The following is a 19,863-nucleotide window of genomic DNA, read 5'->3' as shown; positions in this document are numbered from 1 at the left end:
CAAATGATTGAAGTGCTTGAGACTGCTCGTATTTAATCATGATTTTGCCACTTCCAGGTGTCCAGCAGCAGTTTCCTGTCTGCAGCTCAGACACGGTGGAGGCGGGGCAGCACCAGGAAGCAGGCCCTCATTCACATGAGAGAGCTTCTCACCGCCGCAGTCAGGGTGGGCGGAGTCACTCATCTGGTGGGCCCTGTTACCATGGTGCTGCAAGGAGGGCCTAGGTGATGGATGAACTCTGACAAACTCTCACAAACCTACCATGAATTAGGGTTGCACGATATTGGAAATAACTGATATTGCGATATTTTGTTTTTCTGCAGTGGGGAGAACAAGTATTTGATACACTGCCGATTTTGCAGGTTTTCCCACTTACAAAGCATATAGAAGTCTTTTATCATAGGTACTCTGCAACTGTGAGAAAAAATCCAGAAAATCACATTGTATGATTTTTAAATAATTATTTAACATTTTATTGCATGACATAAGTATTTGATACATCAGAAAAGCAGAACTTAATATTTGGTACAGAAACCTTTGTTTGCAATTACAGAGATCATACGTTTCCTGTAGTTCTTGACCAGGTTTGCACACACTGCAGCAGAGATTTTGGCCCACTCCTCCACACAGACCTTCTCCAGATCCTTCAGGTTTCGGGGTTGTCGCTGGGCAATACAGATTTTAAGCTCCCTCTAAAGATTTTCTAGTGGATTCAGGTCTGGAGACTGGCTAGGCCACTCCAGGACCTTGAGATGCTTCTTACGGAGCCACTCCTTAGTTGCCCTGGCTGTGTGTTTTGGGTCGTTGTCATGCTGGAAGACCCAGCCATGACCCATCTTCAATGCTCTTACTGAGGGAAGGAGGTTGTTGGCCAAGATCTCACGATACATGGCCCCATCCATCCTCCCCTCAATACAGTGCAGTCGTCCTGAAGAAAAGCATCCCCAAAGAATTATGTTTCCTCCTCCATGCTTCACGGTTGGGGTGGTGTTCTTGGGGTTGTACTCATCCTTCTTCCTCCAAACACGGCGAGTGGAGTTTAGACCAGAAAGCTACATTTTTGTCTCATCAGACCACATGACCTTCTCCCATTCCTCCTCTGGATCATCCAGATGGTCATTGGCAAACTTTAGACAGGCCTTGACATGCGTTGGCTTGAGCAGGGGGACCTTGCGTGCGCTGCAGTATTTTAATCCATGACGGCATAGTGTGTTACTAATGGTTTTCTTTGAGACTGTGGTCCCAGCTCTCGTCTACAGTTTTATCCCTGCTGTCCTTTCACAGCTCTCTGGTCTTGGCCATTGTGGAGAGGTTGGAGTCTGTTTGATTGAGTGTGTGGACAGGTGTCTTTTATACAGGTAACGAGTTCAAACAGGTGCAGTTAATACAGGTACTGAGTGGAGAACAGGAGGGCTTCTTAAAGAAAAACTAACAGGTCTGTGAGAGCTGGAATTCTTGCTGGTTGGTAGGTGATCAAATACCTATGTCATGCAATAAAATGCAAATTCATTATTTAAAAATCACACTGTGATTTTCTAGATTCTTGTTTTAGATTCCGTCTCTCACAGTTGAAGTGTATCTATGATATAAATTACAGACCTCTACATGCTTTGTAAGTAGGAAAACCTGCAAAATCGGCAGTGTATCAAATACTTGTTCTCCCCACTGTATATTGCAATATGAAAAAATACAGAATGTCTTCAGAAAGCCCTTTGGCTATATGTATCATTCATTCTTCCCCAGCCCCATCCTCTACAATTAAAATGGATGAAACTCATGAGAATTGTTGAAAAACGGGTTGCTAGGTAATAATATGTAACAGTAATAGTATATCAATAGCAACAGTAGTAAAATGGAATGCGCAATTGGGCATCACTTATCAACTGCAAGATGCAGTCTGTGGACAAAGCACTGCAATCTGGTCCACTTGTTCAGGTGCAGCCTTCACCATGTTCACGGCATTGTCTGTTGTTATACAGACTAGACGACTCATCTAGGCCCCAATCAGCTCAAGCTTCTCTCCCAGTTTGCAAACCGTGACTTTTCAGGTGGAAGTCCTCATTAATAAAGTGTACGGTCAGACTTATGTAGGGCTCCGTTGTCTGGCTGGACCACAAGTCTGTTGTTGCTGTATAATATTCCACTTGTGACAGCTCTGTTTCAACTTGTCTTGCATTTCTCGTACAGTTCTGGGATGGCAACTTGGGAAAAATAGTTGCGTGATGGCATTACATACCGCTTGTCAAGAGACCGCATCATGTTTTTAAACCCTCTTTGGTCACTGTGTTAATTGGTACCATGTCTTTTGCGACGTGACATGTTATTGAATCTGTGATTTCTCTCTGCCGTTTCGAACCTTTCTCATATGGTGGTAGCCTGGCAAATGCGTCTGAAATAGATTTTTGCTTTGGACGGCATTGAGATGCTTTGCACTCGTCATACGAAGATTTGTGGTGCCGCCTTAAATGATAAAACAAATTGGTCATGTTGTGGCAACAACTGCAAGGCACTCTCGACAAAGTACCTGTTTTTGGTCAACATCATCCTGTCTGTAGCAGAAATATTTCCATGTAATTGACGATGCATTTCTTTTTGCAACCAAATTCTCAATTTCTGCTCTTTTTTGCCTGTTCCTCGCTCATCATTTCGTCACGCGCAAGCAGAGCCTGCATGTCAACCACGTGCAGCAAATTAACATCTTTAAAATAATAATAATTATAATTAACTGTGTATCCAATAACCCATGAATCTGACTAAATTCCGTTATATCAGACAGATATAATGCTGGTTTTCCATTTTTAAAATATATATTGTAGACAGATATGTGCTTACCTTACTAAATCACACGTTCTGCGATGTGACTATTGCGGATGCGTTCATCGCCGTGTCGATGCTGAAACGATATATCGTGCAGCCCTACCATGAATATACTTGCGTTTAGGTTTACTTGTGTTTGGGGGGGAAGAATAACTTTTCCAAATGCGTGTGTTGTCTTTTCAGGATCGAGGAGCTGACCTGTGGGGGGATGGTGGAACAGGTGCAGGAGGTCTTTGGGGAGACCATGACGTCTGTGGTGTCCCTGTGTGCCCGCTACCCCATCGCTTGTGCTAACAGTATAGGCATGCTCTGCACCATCCCCTATACCAGGTAACACAACCATCCACCTTCCAAACCCTTGTTCTCCAGGCACCCAAAAATGTTTGACTTCCCCGACTGCCATCAACTGCCTCCCCCGTGTTCCTGTAGGAGTGAGGAGCAGTGTCTGGTTCGCAGCGGTCTGGTCCAGCTGATGGACCGGCTCTGCAGCCTGAGCGGCCAGAGGGACTGCAGCTCCAATGAGAAGCAGACCAAGAAGCAGAAGGTGGCCACCATGGCCTGGGCTGCCTTCCAGGTGCTGGCCAACCGCTGCATTGAGTGGGAGAAGGTGGAAGGTATGCCAGACTGTCTTCCGAGGGGAGGGAGGGGGGTATCAGCTTGTTAAATTGACGACTGACTCCAAGGAAGATAACCTCTTAACATAAGGGAAGAATTTGCAGTCAGATGTTTTTATGTGTTGGTGCTAGAATGTGCCTAGAGTGAAAGGGGAAGGTTTGGGGTTTATTACCAAATTCAGGACAAGAGGCACAAGTGCATAATTCCAAAACCTGAGGAAACGTGGTTAGTCCAAGAAAACGGGAGTGTGATTATGTTCATTGAAGGATGCTATATATATAATATTTTGTACAGTAATAACGAGGTTATGTTGACAATAGTATTACAGAAATCTCTCTCCTCTGTCTCAAGGCGGTTCAACCGATGCGGTGCACTCCGGTCTGGCCCGGCAGGTGTCCAGTCTGCTGACCAATCACCTGGCCAGGGCCACGGAGTGCTGTGGGAACCAGGCGGCCGGGAACGATGCTCTGCAGGACGTCCTCAGCCTGCTCAACGACCTGTCCAGGTAACCCGTGACAACCGCGGCAGCGGTAGTATGGATCGACCGGAGACCATGTGATCTTTGACCGGCAGGTTGTGGTCATTCTCCGTCCTTGTTGCCCCTCCAGGAGCCACATAGGGAAGGCCATCCTGAGCCAGCCGGCTTGCGTGTCCAAGCTCCTGTCCCTGCTGCTGGACCAGCGGCCCTCTCCCAAGCTGGTTCTGATCATCCTGCAGCTGTGCCGTGCCGCGCTGCCACTGATGAGCGTGGAGGACTGTGGCAACGTGGCCCTGCCCTCCTGGAGCTACTCCATCAACACCCTGGACGCCGAGCAGCAGGACGCTGGCGACCCCGCCTCGCGCATCGCCGCCTTGCTCTTGGCCAAGCTGGCTGACTACGTGGTACCAGGTAGGACGCTTCAGGCCTGGACGTGTTGGCCGTGGCGCAGCTGATGGTAGCCCCCTCTCTTCAATCCCGTGTTCCTCCCCAGGTTGCCAGACTCTGCTGTCTCCCAGCTCCTCAGAGCCGGACACCAGCCTGAGCCGCGCCAGCCCCAAGGGCACCCTGAAGCCTGACAAGGATTGTGGCGAGGAGGGCGAGGCTGTGGATGGCAAACTGTCCATCTTCATCCACAAGAGGGAGGACCAGTCGTCCCACGAGGTACTGCAGCCTCTGCTCAGGTAAGACCGCATCGCAAAAACCTCCCAACACCCGCCGTGAGTTACGAGTGCGAGCATGCCTGCCGTTTCTAAAGACGTCTGTGTTTCTCCTCCCCGGTGGGCCTGCAGCAGCTCAGAGGGCCGGCCGTTCCGCCTTGGGACTGGAGCCAACATGGAGAAGGTGGTGAAGATGGACAGAGACATGACCAAGGTCAGGCTTTGTTTTGTGTTTTTTCAGAGGGCGGAGGGCTGTCACCAAGGGAAGGTGAAACCATGTTCATGAACGGCTTGTGTTCCTGGCTGATCGCTTCTGTCACCCCGCCAGAGTGGGAGTTGTGAGGTGATCACGGAGGAGGCCGCGGCTGCCCTGAGGAAGGCCAGTAAGTGGGCCCAGTCGGGACTGATAGTGAGTGTGGGCCCGCCTATGGAGGCTCTGGCCCAGGAGGCAGCAGGAGGTGTCACCACCGGGGACAAGAAGAAGACTGCCCAGACGGCTGTGTGTCGGGATAGAAACTCGGAGCTGGCCAGGTCAGTCAGACCCTCATTCTAAGCCAGTGTTAGATTACGCATTTTTCACCAAAGTAACTGTTGAAATTATTATTATTTGACCAGAGGTGAGGGTGGTTCTGATCTCTCTCTCTCCTTCCACTGGTCAGGTCCGACCCAATCCGGCCCTTCATCAGTGGACATGTGGCCAACAGTATGGCGGCTGAGGTCATCGCCCTGCTCCACAGTCTCCTCACAGCACCCGAATCCAACACGGCCCAGATCTGGACCAGCACTGCGGAGAAGGTACAGCGCCATCACGATTCAACTGCAGCCCTTCAGAGGTTTATTTGCAGATGATGGATGAATGTTCTCCTAAGAATGGCATGTGTGACATGATGACTTTACGCTGCTGATGACCGCGCCAGGTGCTGTCCAGGGCCCTGATGTTTATCCCTCAGCTTGGGAAGTATGCTGAGAGCATCCTGGAGAATGGCAGCAGCAGTGGCAGGAAGCTGGCTAAACTCCAGGCCATCGGCAGGCAGGCTGTGGCAGCACTCTGCGCTCTTGGAGGCTTTAAGGAGACCATCAAGATTGGCTCAGAAGTTCAGGTGGGTTTGGAAAATTACAGAAGTTCCTGAAGAAGATTTAGCAGTGGCCCAATATCCCAATATTCCATTACACCAATATCCCAATACCCTGATTTATTAACACCTGAATATACCATTACACCAATATACCATTGGCCCAATATGCCATTATACAGATATCCCAACACCCCAATTTACCAATAACCCAATATAGCAATATCCCAATATACCATTACACCAATATCCCAAAACCCTATTTTTCCAATAACCTGATTTACCAATACCCCAACTTACCAGTACCTCGATTCCCAGGCCATCAGGGCTGTGAGTAGACTGACATCAGCGGTTTATCAGTGCATGGGTATCATCATGGTCTTCCCCCTCAGGTGATGGGTAAAGGAGTGCTGGGCAGTGTTGGCGTGGTTATGTCCATCAATGAGCAGGAGGGCATCGCCACAGTGAAGTTCCCTTCCTGTGAGTACAGGAAGGCCTGCAAGGCCTCCGACATCCTGACGGTGCCCATCTCCCGGCTCTGCACTCCCCGCTCTGAAGTAAGAACAGGCTAGAGAATTCATAGAAGTGGAACTATCACATGGAACTGAACTTAAAACGATCCCAGTCCTTTTATGATGGTTAGTAGTAGACTCATTTGATGGTCTTTAGTCATCCATGTCTGCCTTCTCTCTTTGCCAGGCTCTGCCGCTCTACAAGCTGTCTATCACAGAGAAGGTTGTCCAAGCTGTACAGTCCATGCTTCTGCCCCAGGAGGGTAGTCTGTCCATCCACACCTCCCTTCCTGCTTCAGGAGACGGCTCCAGTCCTGTCATGGCCGCTGTCCGGCTGCTGGCCGAAATCAGGACCAGGTAAACCACATGAGTTGTGTTGCTGCTTCCACAAACATGGTTCTGTTGGTTTTGGTTAGTGTTGTTAGTATGGAGGTTTAAGCATGTAATGGATCTGTGGTTTTGGTTAGTGGTGTTAGTATGGAGGTTTAAGCATGTAATGGATCTGTGGTTTTGGTTAGTGGTGTTAGTATGGAGGTTTAAGCATGTAATGGATCTGTGGTTTTGGTTAGTGGTGTTAGTATGGAGGTTTAAGCATGTAATGGATCTGTGGTTTTGGTTAGTGGTGTTAGTATGGAGGTTTAAGCATGTAATGGATCTGTGGTTTTGGTTAGTGGTGTTAGTATGGAGGTTTAAGCATGTAATGGATCTGTGGTTTTGGTTAGTGGTGTTAGTATGGAGGTTTAAGCATGTAATGGATCTGTGGTTTTGGTCAGTGGTGTTAGTATGGAGGTTTAAGCATGTAATGGATCTGTGGTTTTGGTCAGTGGTGTTAGTATGGAGGTTTAAGCATGTAATGGATCTGTGGTTTTGGTCAGTGGTGTTAGTATGGAGGTTTAAGCATGTAATGGATCTGTGGTTTTGGTCAGTGGTGTTAGTATGGAGGTTTAAGCATGTAATGGATCTGTGGTTTTGGTTAGTGGTGTTAGTATGGAGGTTTAAACATGTAATGGATCTGTGGTTTTGGTTAGTGGTGTTAGTATGGAGGTTTAAGCATGTAATGGATCTGTTGTTTTGGTTCGTGGTGTTAGTATGGAGGTTTAAGCATGTAATGGATCTGTGGTTTTGGTTAGTGGTGTTAGTATGGAGGTTTAAGCATGTAATGGATCTGTGGTTTTGGTTAGTGGTGTTAGTATGGAGGTTTAAGCATGTAATGGATCTGTGGTTTTGGTTAGTGGTGTTAGTATGGAGGTTTAAGCATGTAATGGATCTGTGGTTTTGGTTAGTGGTGTTAGTATGGAGGTTTAAACATGTAATGGATCTGTGGTTTTGGTTAGTGGTGTTAGTATGGAGGTTTAAGCATGTAATGGATCTGTGGTTTTGGTCAGTGGTGTTAGTATGGAGGTTTAAGCATGTAATGGATCTGTGGTTTTGGTTAGTGGTGTTAGTATGGAGGTTTAAGCATGTAATGGATCTGTGGTTTTGGTTAGTGGTGTTAGTATGGAGGTTTAAACATGTAATGGATCTGTGGTTTTGGTTAGTGGTGTTAGTATGGAGGTTTAAGCATGTAATGGATCTGTGGTTTTGGTCAGTGGTGTTAGTATGGAGGTTTAAGCATGTAATGGATCTGTGGTTTTGGTTAGTGGTGTTAGTATGGAGGTTTAAGCATGTAATGGATCTGTTGTTTTGGTTCGTGGTGTTAGTATGGAGGTTTAAGCATGTAATGGATCTGTGGTTTTGGTTAGTGGTGTTAGTATGGAGGTTTAAGCATGTAATGGATCTGTGGTTTTGGTTAGTGGTGTTAGTATGGAGGTTTAAGCATGTAATGGATCTGTGGTTTTGGTTAGTGGTGTTAGTATGGAGGTTTAAGCATGTAATGGATCTGTGGTTTTGGTTAGTGGTGTTAGTATGGAGGTTTAAACATGTAATGGATCTGTGGTTTTGGTTAGTGGTGTTAGTATGGAGGTTTAAGCATGTAATGGATCTGTGGTTTTGGTTAGTGGTGTTAGTATGGAGGTTTAAACATGTAATGGATCTGTGGTTTTGGTCAGTGGTGTTAGTATGGAGGTTTAAGCATGTAATGGATCTGTGGTTTTGGTCAGTGGTGTTAGTATGGAGGTTTAAGCATGTAATGGATCTGTGGTTTTGGTTAGTGGTGTTAGTATGGAGGTTTAAGCATGTAATGGATCTGTGGTTTTGGTTAGTGGTGTTAGTATGGAGGTTTAAGCATGTAATGGATCTGTGGTTTTGGTTAGTGGTGTTAGTATGGAGGTTTAAACATGTAATGGATCTGTGGTTTTGGTTAGTGGTGTTAGTATGGAGGTTTAAGCATGTAATGGATCTGTGGTTTTGGTTAGTGGTGTTAGTATGGAGGTTTAAACATGTAATGGATCTGTGGTTTTGGTCAGTGGTATTAGTATTGTGGTGTTCGGGTTCCCAGGGCCTGTCTGGTGATGGCCCAGCTCCTGGAGGACAGCTCGTTCTGTGAGGAGTTCATTCAGCAGTGTCCTGCCGCTGTGGAGGTCCTCAACCTAGTGGCCCAGGAGTGCAGCCCAGGTGAGATGCAGCCCGCAAGGCCCCCAGTAGCATCCAGCCTAATGACCACACACCCCTTCATCCAGGTCTACCACTCTCCACCATGTTGCTCTGTATGACAGGACGGGGTGAGGATGTATTTCTGCCTATGTATGCTGAGGTGAAACCTTTGTAATGTTTGTGCAGGGGAGCGTCTTGGCATGGTTGAGGCCCAGTGTGAGCGTGTGAGGATGCTGTACAGAGACTGCGCTCGCCCGCCACCGCCTCCACTCCAGACAGACAGGCGCCAGGTGGGGCTTTCCACTCAATGATCTCCTGGGGTTTCAATCTAATAACACGTTTCACCACACTGACCGATGAAGGGATTCAGGCGTGTCTCCTAACGCTGTCTGCTCTACTGCTCCCACCCCTCCTAGCCCAAGGAGATTACGTGGTGTCCCTCCAGGGTGTTCCCTCCAGTCCGCGCCTGCATGTTCTCCTCCCGCCTCACCTCTGTCACCTTCCTGGCCGACCCCAGCGCTGGAGGAGGCCTCCCCAGGGGAACCTTCATCTACGCTACCTCTCCTGTACCTGTCCAGGTAGGCTCACGTGCTAGGCTTCATGTTGATGATATTACAGCTGGCTCCTTTAAATCCTCTCCCTCCTTTTCCTGTAGGCTCCTTCCTTCTACTGGGAGATTGAGATCGTCTCCTATGGAGACTCAGAAGACGACAGCGGTCCCATCGTTTCCTTCGGCTTTGCCACAGAGGCAGAGAAGAGAGATGGAGCGTGGACCAACCCAGTTGGCACCTGTCTCTTCCACAAGTATGTGCTGTTGTTGTGGTGTTTCCGGGTGTCATTTCTGTGAGGTTCTCCCGACTCTGCTTCTGACTACTGACTCTCCCTGTCCTCTGTTTCCTGCTCCCTCTCTCTCTGTTTGTCCGTGCAGTAATGGTCGGGCAGTGCATTATAATGGCACCAGCCTGCTGCAGTGGAAGAGTGTGAGGTTGGACGTGGGCCTACTTCCTGGTGAGATGGGGGAAGACGATCTACTTTCAGGATATCATCTACCTCCTATTTTGTCTTTCATCCATTTGACTTAAATTCTTTTGCTTATTGTTTCTTTAGGAAATATTGTCATCTGATGTTGACCTCCGTTAGATGTTAACCGTTTTCTTCCTGCTTACAGGGGATGTGGCAGGCATTGGGTGGGAGCGATCTGAGAGCACCCCTCCGCCCCCCGGCCAGGCCCCTAAAGGACGCGTCTACTTCACCTACTGCGGCCAGCGCCTCAGCCCCTTCCTGGAGGACGTAGCGGGGGGGATGTGGCCATTGGTGCACATTCAAAAGAAGGTGGGCCTTTATGCCTGTGTAAAATGCTTACAAACATACAGGAAACTCCCTCCACATTTCGGGCGTTGGGATCGTGGAGGAAGCCAGTCATTAGCTGAAAAGCGAGATGGAAACCACAGCTTACTTTGTATTCGCCATGATGGTGGGTTTTGTATTTTGTTCAGAACACAAAGATTCGTGCCAACTTTGGTTGCCGGGCCTTCGCGTACGCTGAGGGCCAAGCGCACCGCAACGCCGCTGACCTCTGTGTTGACCTGGCCGAAGAAATCAGCGCTAACTTTGAGGCCCTCCCATTTGCCATGGCATCGGACAGTGACAACGATGCAGGTGCTAGTGTGGCGTCTGACTCCGGCTCCCATGGACCCCCCTGTCGGATTGCTGCTGTAGCGGTTGCCCAGCAACGTATGTCCCTGAAAGCCTCCGCCATTCTGCACCAAACACACTTATGTTGAAACCTTTGACCTGCATGATGACCGTTTTGACTTAATGTGGGGTCACTTGGTTCTGTGGTGTTGTGTTGGCCTGGTGGATCAGTGGCCCCCCCCAGCTAACCTTCACCCCCCTCACCGTCTGTGTCTGTCTCTCCCCCAGTTGGTAGAGTTTGTAAGAACTGGCTTTGTTGTTTGTCCTCCCCTGTCTGGGCAGAGTACAACAGCGACATGTCCTGCCACTACAAGATGGAGCTGAGCTACGAGGACCTGGTCACCTCAGGGCCTGCCGCCCACCCTCCGCCCATCGCCGACGACGAGAGTGATGACGAAGATGACGACGATGTGCCCAGGGTGAGTTGGTCTTGCCGATGTCAACAGTTCAGAGAAGAGGCCGCAAATGATGCCGCGCGGATTTGTCGGTGTTGGCGTGACTGTACTGTTGTTGCCTGGCCCAGGAGGATCACTACGCCCTGCTGGTGAAGGCCTGGGAGACCAAGGTGTTCCCCACCATCCGCCGACGGTTTCGCAACGAAGCAGAGAGGAAGTCTGGCCTGGACCAGATCAAGGGAGCACTGCAGCTTGGTGAGGAATTTCTGTTCGGCCTGAGGCACTCTCCTCACTGATTCCAGGTCCCGGTTGACTCCACTGTTGGACCTTTGAAAATACAAAGTGAAAGAGATTGTTTCATGAAGATTTTATTGTATAATCCGTTTCGCAGGCATGGTTGACATTGCCCGGCAGACCGTGGAGTTCCTGTATGAAGAGAATGGGGGAATCCCCCGGGACCTCTACCTCCCCACTATTGAGGACATCAAGGAAGAGGCCAACAAGTTCACCATCGACAAAGTCCGCAAAGGTACTCCGCACTTGCAGTTTGATCTGTCTTTCTACAGACCAATCACCCAGAAGGGGAGGCTGTCAATGTTTGTCATGGGTCATTGGGTGTTGGATGTATTTGAAATATTGTGCTGTTTACTGACTAAGGTTCCCTTCATTTGATAAAAGGGTTTGGTTGAAGATAATAGATCTACAGTGTCGTGAAAATTTGCTCCCTCTCCTAAGGTAGCAAAGCATCCCTAATCAGATCAAACCAACAGGTTTTTAGACATTTAAGTGAGACGTTGTAGGCCATGCCTCAATCTAAAGAATGAAAAGGGAAGAAACGAAACATGCTGGGCAGAGCATGTCCAGAACCCATGACTGATTAGTACTCAAGCAAAATTAGAGCTGGAAAACATTTTTGCGACCCGCTCAGTTCTCAAGCTTATGTGTACTCCACTCACATCATCTGTGTGATCTGGGTGTTGGAAGTTCTGGTAGCTGCTAGTAACCTAGCAAAATGCCAATCACCCTGACGACCGTTGTGCTGTAGCGTTATCCAGCTTAGCCCTGACATGTGTCCTGTTTCAAGGTTTGACCGTGGTCATCCGCTGTCCTGACAGTAACAACACCAACAGCACTACAGGCGGAACAGCCCTGCCCAAGTTTGCCATCCGAGGCATGTTGAAGACCTTCGGCCTGCACGGAGTTGTCCTGGACGTGGAATCGGTGAGTGCAGCGCGTCCATCTTCATGAGGAGAAAGAAAGTTCAGTTCCGACCCTTTTGGCAGCATGTCTGTGGTCTCACTCGTTACCGTGCCTGTGTTCGTCCAGGTCAACGAGCTAGTGCAGGTGGAGACGTATCTTCGGAGTGAAGGGGTGCTGGTGAGGTACTGGTACCCCATTGAGATGCTGGAGCGCCCCCCCGCCGGCTCCCGTCGCACCGCTGCCAATGGCCTGGTCAATCTGGACAGCAGTAACATCCAGATCCACAGGTAACTCACCAGTGGAGCCCTCCATGAAACGAAGCACAATTGGATCCATTTCAATCACACGTCATAAAGCAACATAATGTGTACACATTTCAAAGGTCATGGTGATGTGATGTGTGAATCTGCTGGGTTTCAGGGAGCTTCTGCGCTGTGAGAGTGCCCTGGCTCGGCTCTACTGCCGCATGGCTCTGCTCAATATCTTCGCCCCCAAGAACCCCCACACCTTCACACGCCTCTTCCACATCCCAGCCATCAGAGACATCACTTTGGAACACCTGCAGCTGCTGTCCAATCAGCTGCTGGCCCCGCCTCTGCCTGGTAAGTCAACTCTAAATGAAATGAAAAGTCCATGGAAAAAATGGAAGGCAGAGTCTGCAGATTTTTCAACCAGGGTCACTTAAGGAACATTCAGCTGTGCTGCAAAATCTTTCCTAAATCAAGATTTATATGCTAAGTGTGTAAATGCAACTAGTGGAATTCACATGACATTCTGGAAATCTGCATAATGGATCAGAAGAGAACAAGGTCATTACCACAAAATGAATAGGGCTGTTTTAGGTGTACCGCAAAGCTTTATATCCCATCATGGTGTGTCACTGTTTAACAAAGGTTGAGAACCATGGATCTGGAAGCAGTAAGATGGCCTGCCTTTGAGTGCTGTATACTACAGCTACTGTATCCAGTTGATAGTTTGGAGGTGTCTTGATGTGGTTGGTCTGATTATTCTCTGTGGGACTGCTGGTCAGCTTCAATTCATGGAGATATGTATTTCAGTATTGAGATATACATTGTGTAATATCTATGTTTCCAAGGAAGGAGCTTGCAGTGAATTGTTTTGGAGCACATGGTGTTCACATTCTGTAGCATAGCCTACCGGTGTATTACACCCAAAGAAACTGAAACAGCCACACCGTAAATACAACAACCAATAATGTAGGCTTTTAGGATAATGGAGGGATTCAGGCTTGCCCTCTCAATGCTCCATGCGCTGTGTGTTATTCTCTCCTCGTCCTCTAGATGGCACCATCAGCTCCAGCTCCATCCTGCTGGCCCAGTCTCTACTCCACAAGCTGCAGGGCCAGAGCTGCTCTCCCACAGACCTGTTCTACCAGGGCAACGCACAGCCCATCCGGGAGTGGCTGACCGTGGCCATCACCCGGGCCCTTCACCAGGGGGAGGACAGCCTGCTGGAGCTGACCAAGCAGATTTGCTGCTTCCTTCAGGTCTGCTCAGGGTGAACTGGTGGCAAGAGTGTGTGGCTGAAGGACCATTTCCCTAGGAAAAGAGACCTTTGGCTTTTAGCATAGTTCTTGACGATTTCCTTGTTTTATAATGTAGAATGCACCGGAACAGTTTACTTCAGAGGACTTCCCGGTATCCGAGTCAAAGGTCAGCATGGATGTCAGCTTTCCGGGTGCTGCGTTCGTGATCGTGTCCTGCAAAGAGAGCCAACTCGGCTGCCGCAAAGAGTGAGCGGTTTAACCCCCCCCCACCCCCCCTTGCCTTTATCGAGGTTAAACCACACTGGGCTTAGGTCCCATACAATTGAGGTTAGTGACTCAGTTTGTGCTTGTGTTTCCTCTGTGCTCTAGCTCCTCCCTGTACAAAGCCCCGTGGGCACGGGTCATGGTTTATGGCCTGGGCCACAAGGTCCGCAGGAACGGCCAGCTCAACCTGATGGAGGCGGCACGTTACCCTCTGGACGCCTCGCCCTCCAACACTGGCCTCACCCCCCCTCCCACCACCAACCAGTACCCCACAGTCATCATCCCCACGGACAAAGTGCACATTAAACTGGGTGAGTGCTTGATCCAGCCCTGACATGAATGGCTTGTCATTTCCTAGTGGCCTCGGGTGGTGCAACAGTCCAATCCGCTGCATCTGGTTCGCTGTCACAGCCTGGGTTCCGATTCAAACAAAATTCTCTCTCGTCTGTCTTTCACCACTTTCCAAATAAAGCGTGAAATGGCTGAAGAAATGTTTCAGTCGCACGCGATTCACTCTGTTTGTTTCGCTGTCTCTAAGGAGTGTCGCCCCCTCCTGGTGCTGTGCTGGTGCTGCACTCCCTGCCGCTGGAGTTCCCCCTGGCAATGGCGTTTGTCGAGCAGCTGCTGACGTGGAAGCTGGGGGAGGGCAGTGAGCGCTCTGAGGAGGAGCTGGACACTGTGCCATCGTCTGTTCTGCTGCAGGTGGTGGAGCTGCTGGGTAGGTGCTTCTTCACGTCCAAAGCGGCGCAATATTTTTTAGATTTATTTTGTTGTATGTGACTGATTATGTGTTCCTTGTTTCTAGTTGGTCTCTGTTTGTGAATAATTCCTCTCACTTTGTCCATGGTATTCTAGGTGGGCTTTTATGGACCACCGATCTGGCTCCCTGTATCAAAGAACTGTCCTTCCACCTGCTGGCCGAGCTCTTCCGTAAGATCCACCTTCTGGAGCAGCGAAGGAGCCCTGCCGGCCTGTCCAGCTCTATTGCCCTGCTACTCAACCCCTGCCTGGCTGTTCTCATGGCCCTGCAGACTGAACTCCGGAAGCTGTATGACCGGGAGACCCAGGGCTGGGCGACTGCTGGTGCTGGAACCGGGGCCTCGTCCTCGGGTGGTGGTGCCCTGGCCCTGGGGGCTGAGCAGTGCCGCTTCTCCACCTACTTTCATGCCCTGATGGAGGTGTGCCTGGCTGTAGCTGAGGTCACCCTGCCTCTGAACGTGGGCTGCTCTGGCGTGGGAACCCTGTCCTCCACCAGTGCCCCCAACCTCAGCGACTCCTCCTCGTCCTCCTCGTCCTCCCTGGGCCAGACACCCCAGAGCCCCAGCCTGCTCTCCAAGCGGAAGAAGGTGAAGATGAAGCGGGAGCGTGCTGCCGCAGTGGCGGCGGCGGTCTCTGGGAAGAGGGGCTCGGGCGGAGGGGCTCGCCTCTCCGAGAGCGACAGCGCCCTTCTCAACATGGCCGGCGGTAAGCCCGAGGACATGCTGTGGTTCCACCGTGGCCTCACTCTGCTCATGATCCTGCGCCACCTGGCCAACAAGGACCCCCAGGGGCTGAGCGTGACCAGTGACGCCGTCACGGACGCCAGCCAGGCCCTGGTGGGACCCACCGCTCACAGCCGGCTGCTGGTTCTCTCGGGCATCCCCACCCACCTGGAGGAGGCCGCGGTGCGCAGTGCCATCCGCCGGGCCTGCAACGCCCACGGGGGGCTGTTCAAGGACGAGGTCTTCATCCCCCTGCAGGAGGAGGACCCCAAGAAGTCGAAAGCCGGCGTTTCCGCCTCCCTGGACAGCAAAGCCGGCGTTGGCCCCGAGCGGGCGTTCCCAGGCAACGGGGGAACCGACAGCCCGGACAGCTCCAGCAGCGTGACCCCGGCCATGAGCGTCTCGGCTTCGGCCTCCACCAGCCAGACCTCCATCTGCAGCTCCTCCCAGGGTGGTGTGTCCCGCACCGCCAGTGAGCTGTCTGTAGACCAGGAGCTTCTGGCGGCCCCGCCTCTGACCCCCTTGGCCACGGCGTTGACCGCTCCCTCCCCACAGCAGGGCCCCCTGGATCCCCACACGGTGTCCAGCCAGGAGAGCCTGGACATCTCCCTGTGCAGCACCGGGAGCCTGGGCAGTCTGGGCAGCCTGGGGGAGCCTCTGGACAGCGCGGAAACAGCCTCGGTGTCTGAGGGGGGCTCTATGTACACCGTCACCTCCCTGGAGAACAACCCCGCCTTGGCCCGGCCCATCAAGGGCTATGCCGTCATAGAGGTGGGTGATAATGTTTTAATATCATTCGTTTATTTTTATTCATTTTTAATATACAGTGACATTTCCTTTATTCTATTCTGATTCTGATATGCTGAATGTAGGTCCGCGCCCGGGCCAAAGTGGAGAAGATCCGTGCCAGCCTCTTCAACAGCAGTGACCTAATAGGCTTATCCAGCCTGGAGGCTGAGGACGAGCTGATGGAACTGACCAATGAGGAGATCCTCACGGCCTCCAGCGTCAACCAAAGCCTGTTTGACACACAGGGTAGCTCCGCCCTCGAGGACTACTTCCTGGACAAGTCTCTCAGAGGTTGGTGGTCTTATTATCCTCTACCGTCGTTCCAAATGATAGTCCTACTTCTGGAAGTCATCTTTTCTCCTCCGATGTACTCAGGGGACAAGTTGGTGCCAAGTGCGCGAGATGTCCTGACGGACATCTTCAAGAGTTGCGTCCACTCAGAGCAGATGCTGAGCCTCACCCCAGCTAAGCCTGTCAAAGTCTCTGACATCTACCTGAGCAAGGAACAGATCAACTCCCAGACCCCTGGAAACCTTCTCCATGTCTTCTTCACTAGCATACGAGCACCTAAGAAGATGCTTGAGGACCAGCTGACGCAGGTTGGTTAAACCCTCAAAAAGTGCATTAAAACACAACTAGAACAATAGATAGGTTAGATGTTTTGTTGCTGACTCTACAGACTACACATCATTAGACACACACACAGTGGAGAGAGTATAGGATCCGTGAGGAAGAGACACCTCATGGATAAACACTTTCAATAATTATGAAGAGAATTAGAGCGTGGATGACACAACATTTTCGTTGTTGTGTATCTTGGATCAGCGGTTTATCGTTTCACTCAAAAGCATACAGTATCTTGTGGGTGTGTGGGTGTGGTCATATTTTACTCAACTTCTGGGGACTAAAAGTCCCCAAACATTTTGTGGATGCCTTACATATTCAGTGAAAATGAAACTATTTATTAGAGATTGTGTTGCTTTTACTAAAAGTCCCCCCCGAAGGTAAGTGAAACATGGAACATTTAGATTTTTTGCATCCCCACATTATTTACTGAAATAATGAAATTGTTAATAATAATTACTAAATAATTAATAAAAATAATGGACTGTGTGTGTAAGTAAGCCAACATTTATAAGAGACAAGTACAATGCTATTTTTGTTTGATATGGGGAAAGCTATTGTCATTCTGAAGCAATTAACTTTATTCCTTTTAAACAGTAACCGTAGAGTTAACGATAGACTACATGGCAGCAATGTAAAAGCTCAGAAATCCCTTACTCTGAACTTACACATCATAACATATGTCAGGAGCTTGTTTAACAAGAAATGTGACTGTTTTCATCCCGTCCAGCAGGATAACTCCTGTCAGTTGTACAGAATATTACTGAACATCTAAACATGAAGTGTAAGCGCTGCAGTGGCACCCACTAAAATACACGAATGACGTGGATACTTCGTTTAATCAGACATCATTCACCATGCATTGGGGCCATGTTGTTGCTGAAGATCTTTTCCTGCATTATGTATAAAATACCATCAGTCAGTCTGCCATGTGTGGAGCTGCAGGGCATATCGATGTCCTTTGACCTTCGTCTTTTCACTCTTCAGATTCCACTACTAGACAGACACATAGAGACACCCGCACCCACATGCTTTATTTACTGTACTTACTATACTGGCGTAAAATGTATTCCCATTCACGACCTGACCTCCAATCTGTTCACTATGCAGCTGAACCTCTGAACGTGGTTGTGTCCCGCAGGTCCTGCGGAAGTATGGCGCGCCCAAGCCCAACAAGAACAAGTACAGTAAGGCTGGTAAGGAGCAGCATGCGGGCAAGGTGGTGAGCACCAAGAGGCCTATCACCAAGCCACCCACCAAGGAGAAGTCTGTCCTCAACAGCGTCCGGTGAGTCCTGCCCTTCGGGGAAGCCCATGATGCCACCCGTCCACGCTTGAAACTAGAGCTTTGGTAATCTCAGGATGTTATGGGTCTTCAAAAGATCCCCAAGATCCCTGTCTTAATGCTGCTCACGCTCAAATGGGTTACTCAGATGGGAGTTACTTAAATGGACTTAAAACGGTAAGCTGTGGATACTTTGTCCACTTACAGAAGGAAAAGTAAGAGTGGGTGAACGCCAAGTTTGCTTTGTGTGTAACCATGACAGCATGCTTCTTTCAGTATGCCGTCATGTCAGCCTGGACCTTAATCCCTGCTTGTTTGGACAGACATCTTCTTTGAGCCCCTTTCCCTGACCTCTGCCCATGTCTACCAGGACTGCACTGAGTGAGAAGAAAACTGTCTTGAAGCCTAAGTCCCCTGACAAACCCAGGCCTGATGAAAAAGACACTGAGAAATCTCCTGCCAAGAAGCCTGAAGGTACTGATTACAAATGATACCTGTGTGTATGGCCAACGTCTCTCTCACTGGGGTTTTACATACTGTATGTCTTCTCTCATCTGTGACGTAGTCCAAGAGGAGAAGTACCTAACTTTGGAAGGCTTCCATAAGTTTGCTGTGGACCGAGCTAAGCAGGACATCCGTAGTGTGTGGAGGGCCATTCTGGCCTGCGGTTATGACCTCCACTTAGAAAGGTAAGCCAGGTGACCCCTCACACACACACACACACACACACACACACACACACAAACAGTCAGCTTTATGGTGAGTCCCTCTCCAGCCCGTACAGTCAGCCTACACTGCAAAAAAAATTGACCAGACAATTTTTAACTATATTTGAGGGAATATTTGCTTGAAATAATCTTCCAATGAAACAAGACAAATTACACAATATTCAAGGCATATTTTCTAAAAACAATCGGTATAACCTAGCTTGTTGAGAAAAATATACCTTATTTTAAGGATTGTTGGGTTTTGAACCTGAAAATAAGACAAATATGCTTGATAAGCCATATTGTTTTTGCAGTGTCTGGTATGTCCCCCCCAGCCCCAGTAGTCAGCCTGCGTGCTCCCTATTTCCAGGCATTGGCTAGGGGGTTGGCAGGTCACATTCCTAGCAGAGTGGGGAACGGAAAACATGACTGGAGCAGGTTGTAAACATTTAGAACCTGGAACACTTTGTTCCGTTATCTCCTTCACACACGATGTAAACTAAAACATATGTCTCTTGAGTTAGCTGAATCACACACACACACACACTATATTGCCCAGAACATCTGATGTAAATAACCCAGCTGGCTTCACGTTATTCAACTGTTCTGTGTGAAGAGGGTCTGCAGCGGCTCACTGTTTGGTTGTCTCCAGGTGTACCTGTATAGACACCCGTCACGCCCAGAAGGCCTGTAGGCGGTGGACTCTGGAGATGGACGTAGCGTTGGTTCAGTACATTAACAGGCTGTGCGGTCACCTGGCCATCACACCGGCCAGGCTGCACCCCCATGAGTTGTACCTGGACCCCAGCGACGCCGCTGACCCCCGCGTGGCCTGCCTCCTCAGTGAGTTCCACTGCGTCATCCGTTCACACACAGTCTGTTTGCACGCCTGTTTGTTGTTTTGTTCACATTTACCCTGTGTGTGTATGTGTGTGTTTACGTACGTGTGTGTGTACGTGTGTGTACGTGTGTGTACGTGTGTGTACGTGTGTGTACGTGTGTGTACGTGTGTGTACGTGTGCGCGCGTAGATGTTCCTGTGGAGAACCTGCGTCTGCGGTTTGCCCTCCTGCAGTCTCTGAACAACACCCTGGAGAGTTTCTTCCTGCCTCTGGTGGAGCTGAGACAAACCCACACCTACCAGAACAGCATCGCAGCGCTGCTCCGCGGGGCCAAAGGTGACACGCTGATTCCCGAATTTGGTCTGAGTTCTGCATGTGGGCCAAGAAGGA

General features: G+C 49.7%; 1 protein-coding gene across 5 annotated transcripts in view; it reads left to right on the top strand.

Moving 5' to 3' along the window:
- Positions 1–19,863, top strand: part of LOC105026089 (probable E3 ubiquitin-protein ligase HECTD4) — a 52,618-nt gene that overhangs the window by 25,719 nt on the left and 7,036 nt on the right. For all 5 annotated transcript variants that reach the window (XR_002197673.3, XR_002197672.3, XM_020052669.3 and 2 more), the window contains exons 32-68: positions 58–224; positions 3,001–3,147; positions 3,247–3,431; positions 3,784–3,937; positions 4,041–4,321; positions 4,404–4,593; positions 4,702–4,783; positions 4,898–5,100; positions 5,229–5,364; positions 5,487–5,669; positions 6,035–6,199; positions 6,342–6,511; positions 8,592–8,707; positions 8,873–8,976; positions 9,103–9,264; positions 9,342–9,490; positions 9,615–9,694; positions 9,855–10,018; positions 10,183–10,420; positions 10,664–10,800; positions 10,905–11,031; positions 11,168–11,305; positions 11,861–11,997; positions 12,103–12,263; positions 12,397–12,578; positions 13,278–13,483; positions 13,599–13,729; positions 13,853–14,058; positions 14,286–14,465; positions 14,603–15,999; positions 16,101–16,308; positions 16,393–16,616; positions 17,783–17,928; positions 18,296–18,399; positions 18,491–18,614; positions 19,285–19,475; positions 19,663–19,809. Coding sequence is in view for 3 of the 5 variants with exons in the window: in XM_020052669.3 (XP_019908228.3) it covers positions 58–224; positions 3,001–3,147; positions 3,247–3,431; positions 3,784–3,937; positions 4,041–4,321; positions 4,404–4,593; positions 4,702–4,783; positions 4,898–5,100; positions 5,229–5,364; positions 5,487–5,669; positions 6,035–6,199; positions 6,342–6,511; positions 8,592–8,707; positions 8,873–8,976; positions 9,103–9,264; positions 9,342–9,490; positions 9,615–9,694; positions 9,855–10,018; positions 10,183–10,420; positions 10,664–10,800; positions 10,905–11,031; positions 11,168–11,305; positions 11,861–11,997; positions 12,103–12,263; positions 12,397–12,578; positions 13,278–13,483; positions 13,599–13,729; positions 13,853–14,058; positions 14,286–14,465; positions 14,603–15,999; positions 16,101–16,308; positions 16,393–16,616; positions 17,783–17,928; positions 18,296–18,399; positions 18,491–18,614; positions 19,285–19,475; positions 19,663–19,809 (7,222 nt within the window). In the remaining 2 variants the exon portion in view is untranslated. The remainder of the gene's footprint in view (positions 1–57; positions 225–3,000; positions 3,148–3,246; positions 3,432–3,783; positions 3,938–4,040; positions 4,322–4,403; positions 4,594–4,701; positions 4,784–4,897; positions 5,101–5,228; positions 5,365–5,486; positions 5,670–6,034; positions 6,200–6,341; positions 6,512–8,591; positions 8,708–8,872; positions 8,977–9,102; positions 9,265–9,341; positions 9,491–9,614; positions 9,695–9,854; positions 10,019–10,182; positions 10,421–10,663; positions 10,801–10,904; positions 11,032–11,167; positions 11,306–11,860; positions 11,998–12,102; positions 12,264–12,396; positions 12,579–13,277; positions 13,484–13,598; positions 13,730–13,852; positions 14,059–14,285; positions 14,466–14,602; positions 16,000–16,100; positions 16,309–16,392; positions 16,617–17,782; positions 17,929–18,295; positions 18,400–18,490; positions 18,615–19,284; positions 19,476–19,662; positions 19,810–19,863) is intronic.

This window comes from Esox lucius, chromosome 13, assembly GCF_011004845.1.
Source record: "Esox lucius isolate fEsoLuc1 chromosome 13, fEsoLuc1.pri, whole genome shotgun sequence".
In the NCBI taxonomy this organism is placed as follows: Eukaryota; Metazoa; Chordata; class Actinopteri; order Esociformes; family Esocidae; genus Esox; species Esox lucius.
Note: the sequence above shows the minus strand (reverse complement) of the source record. Positions and strands in the feature narration are given on the sequence as shown.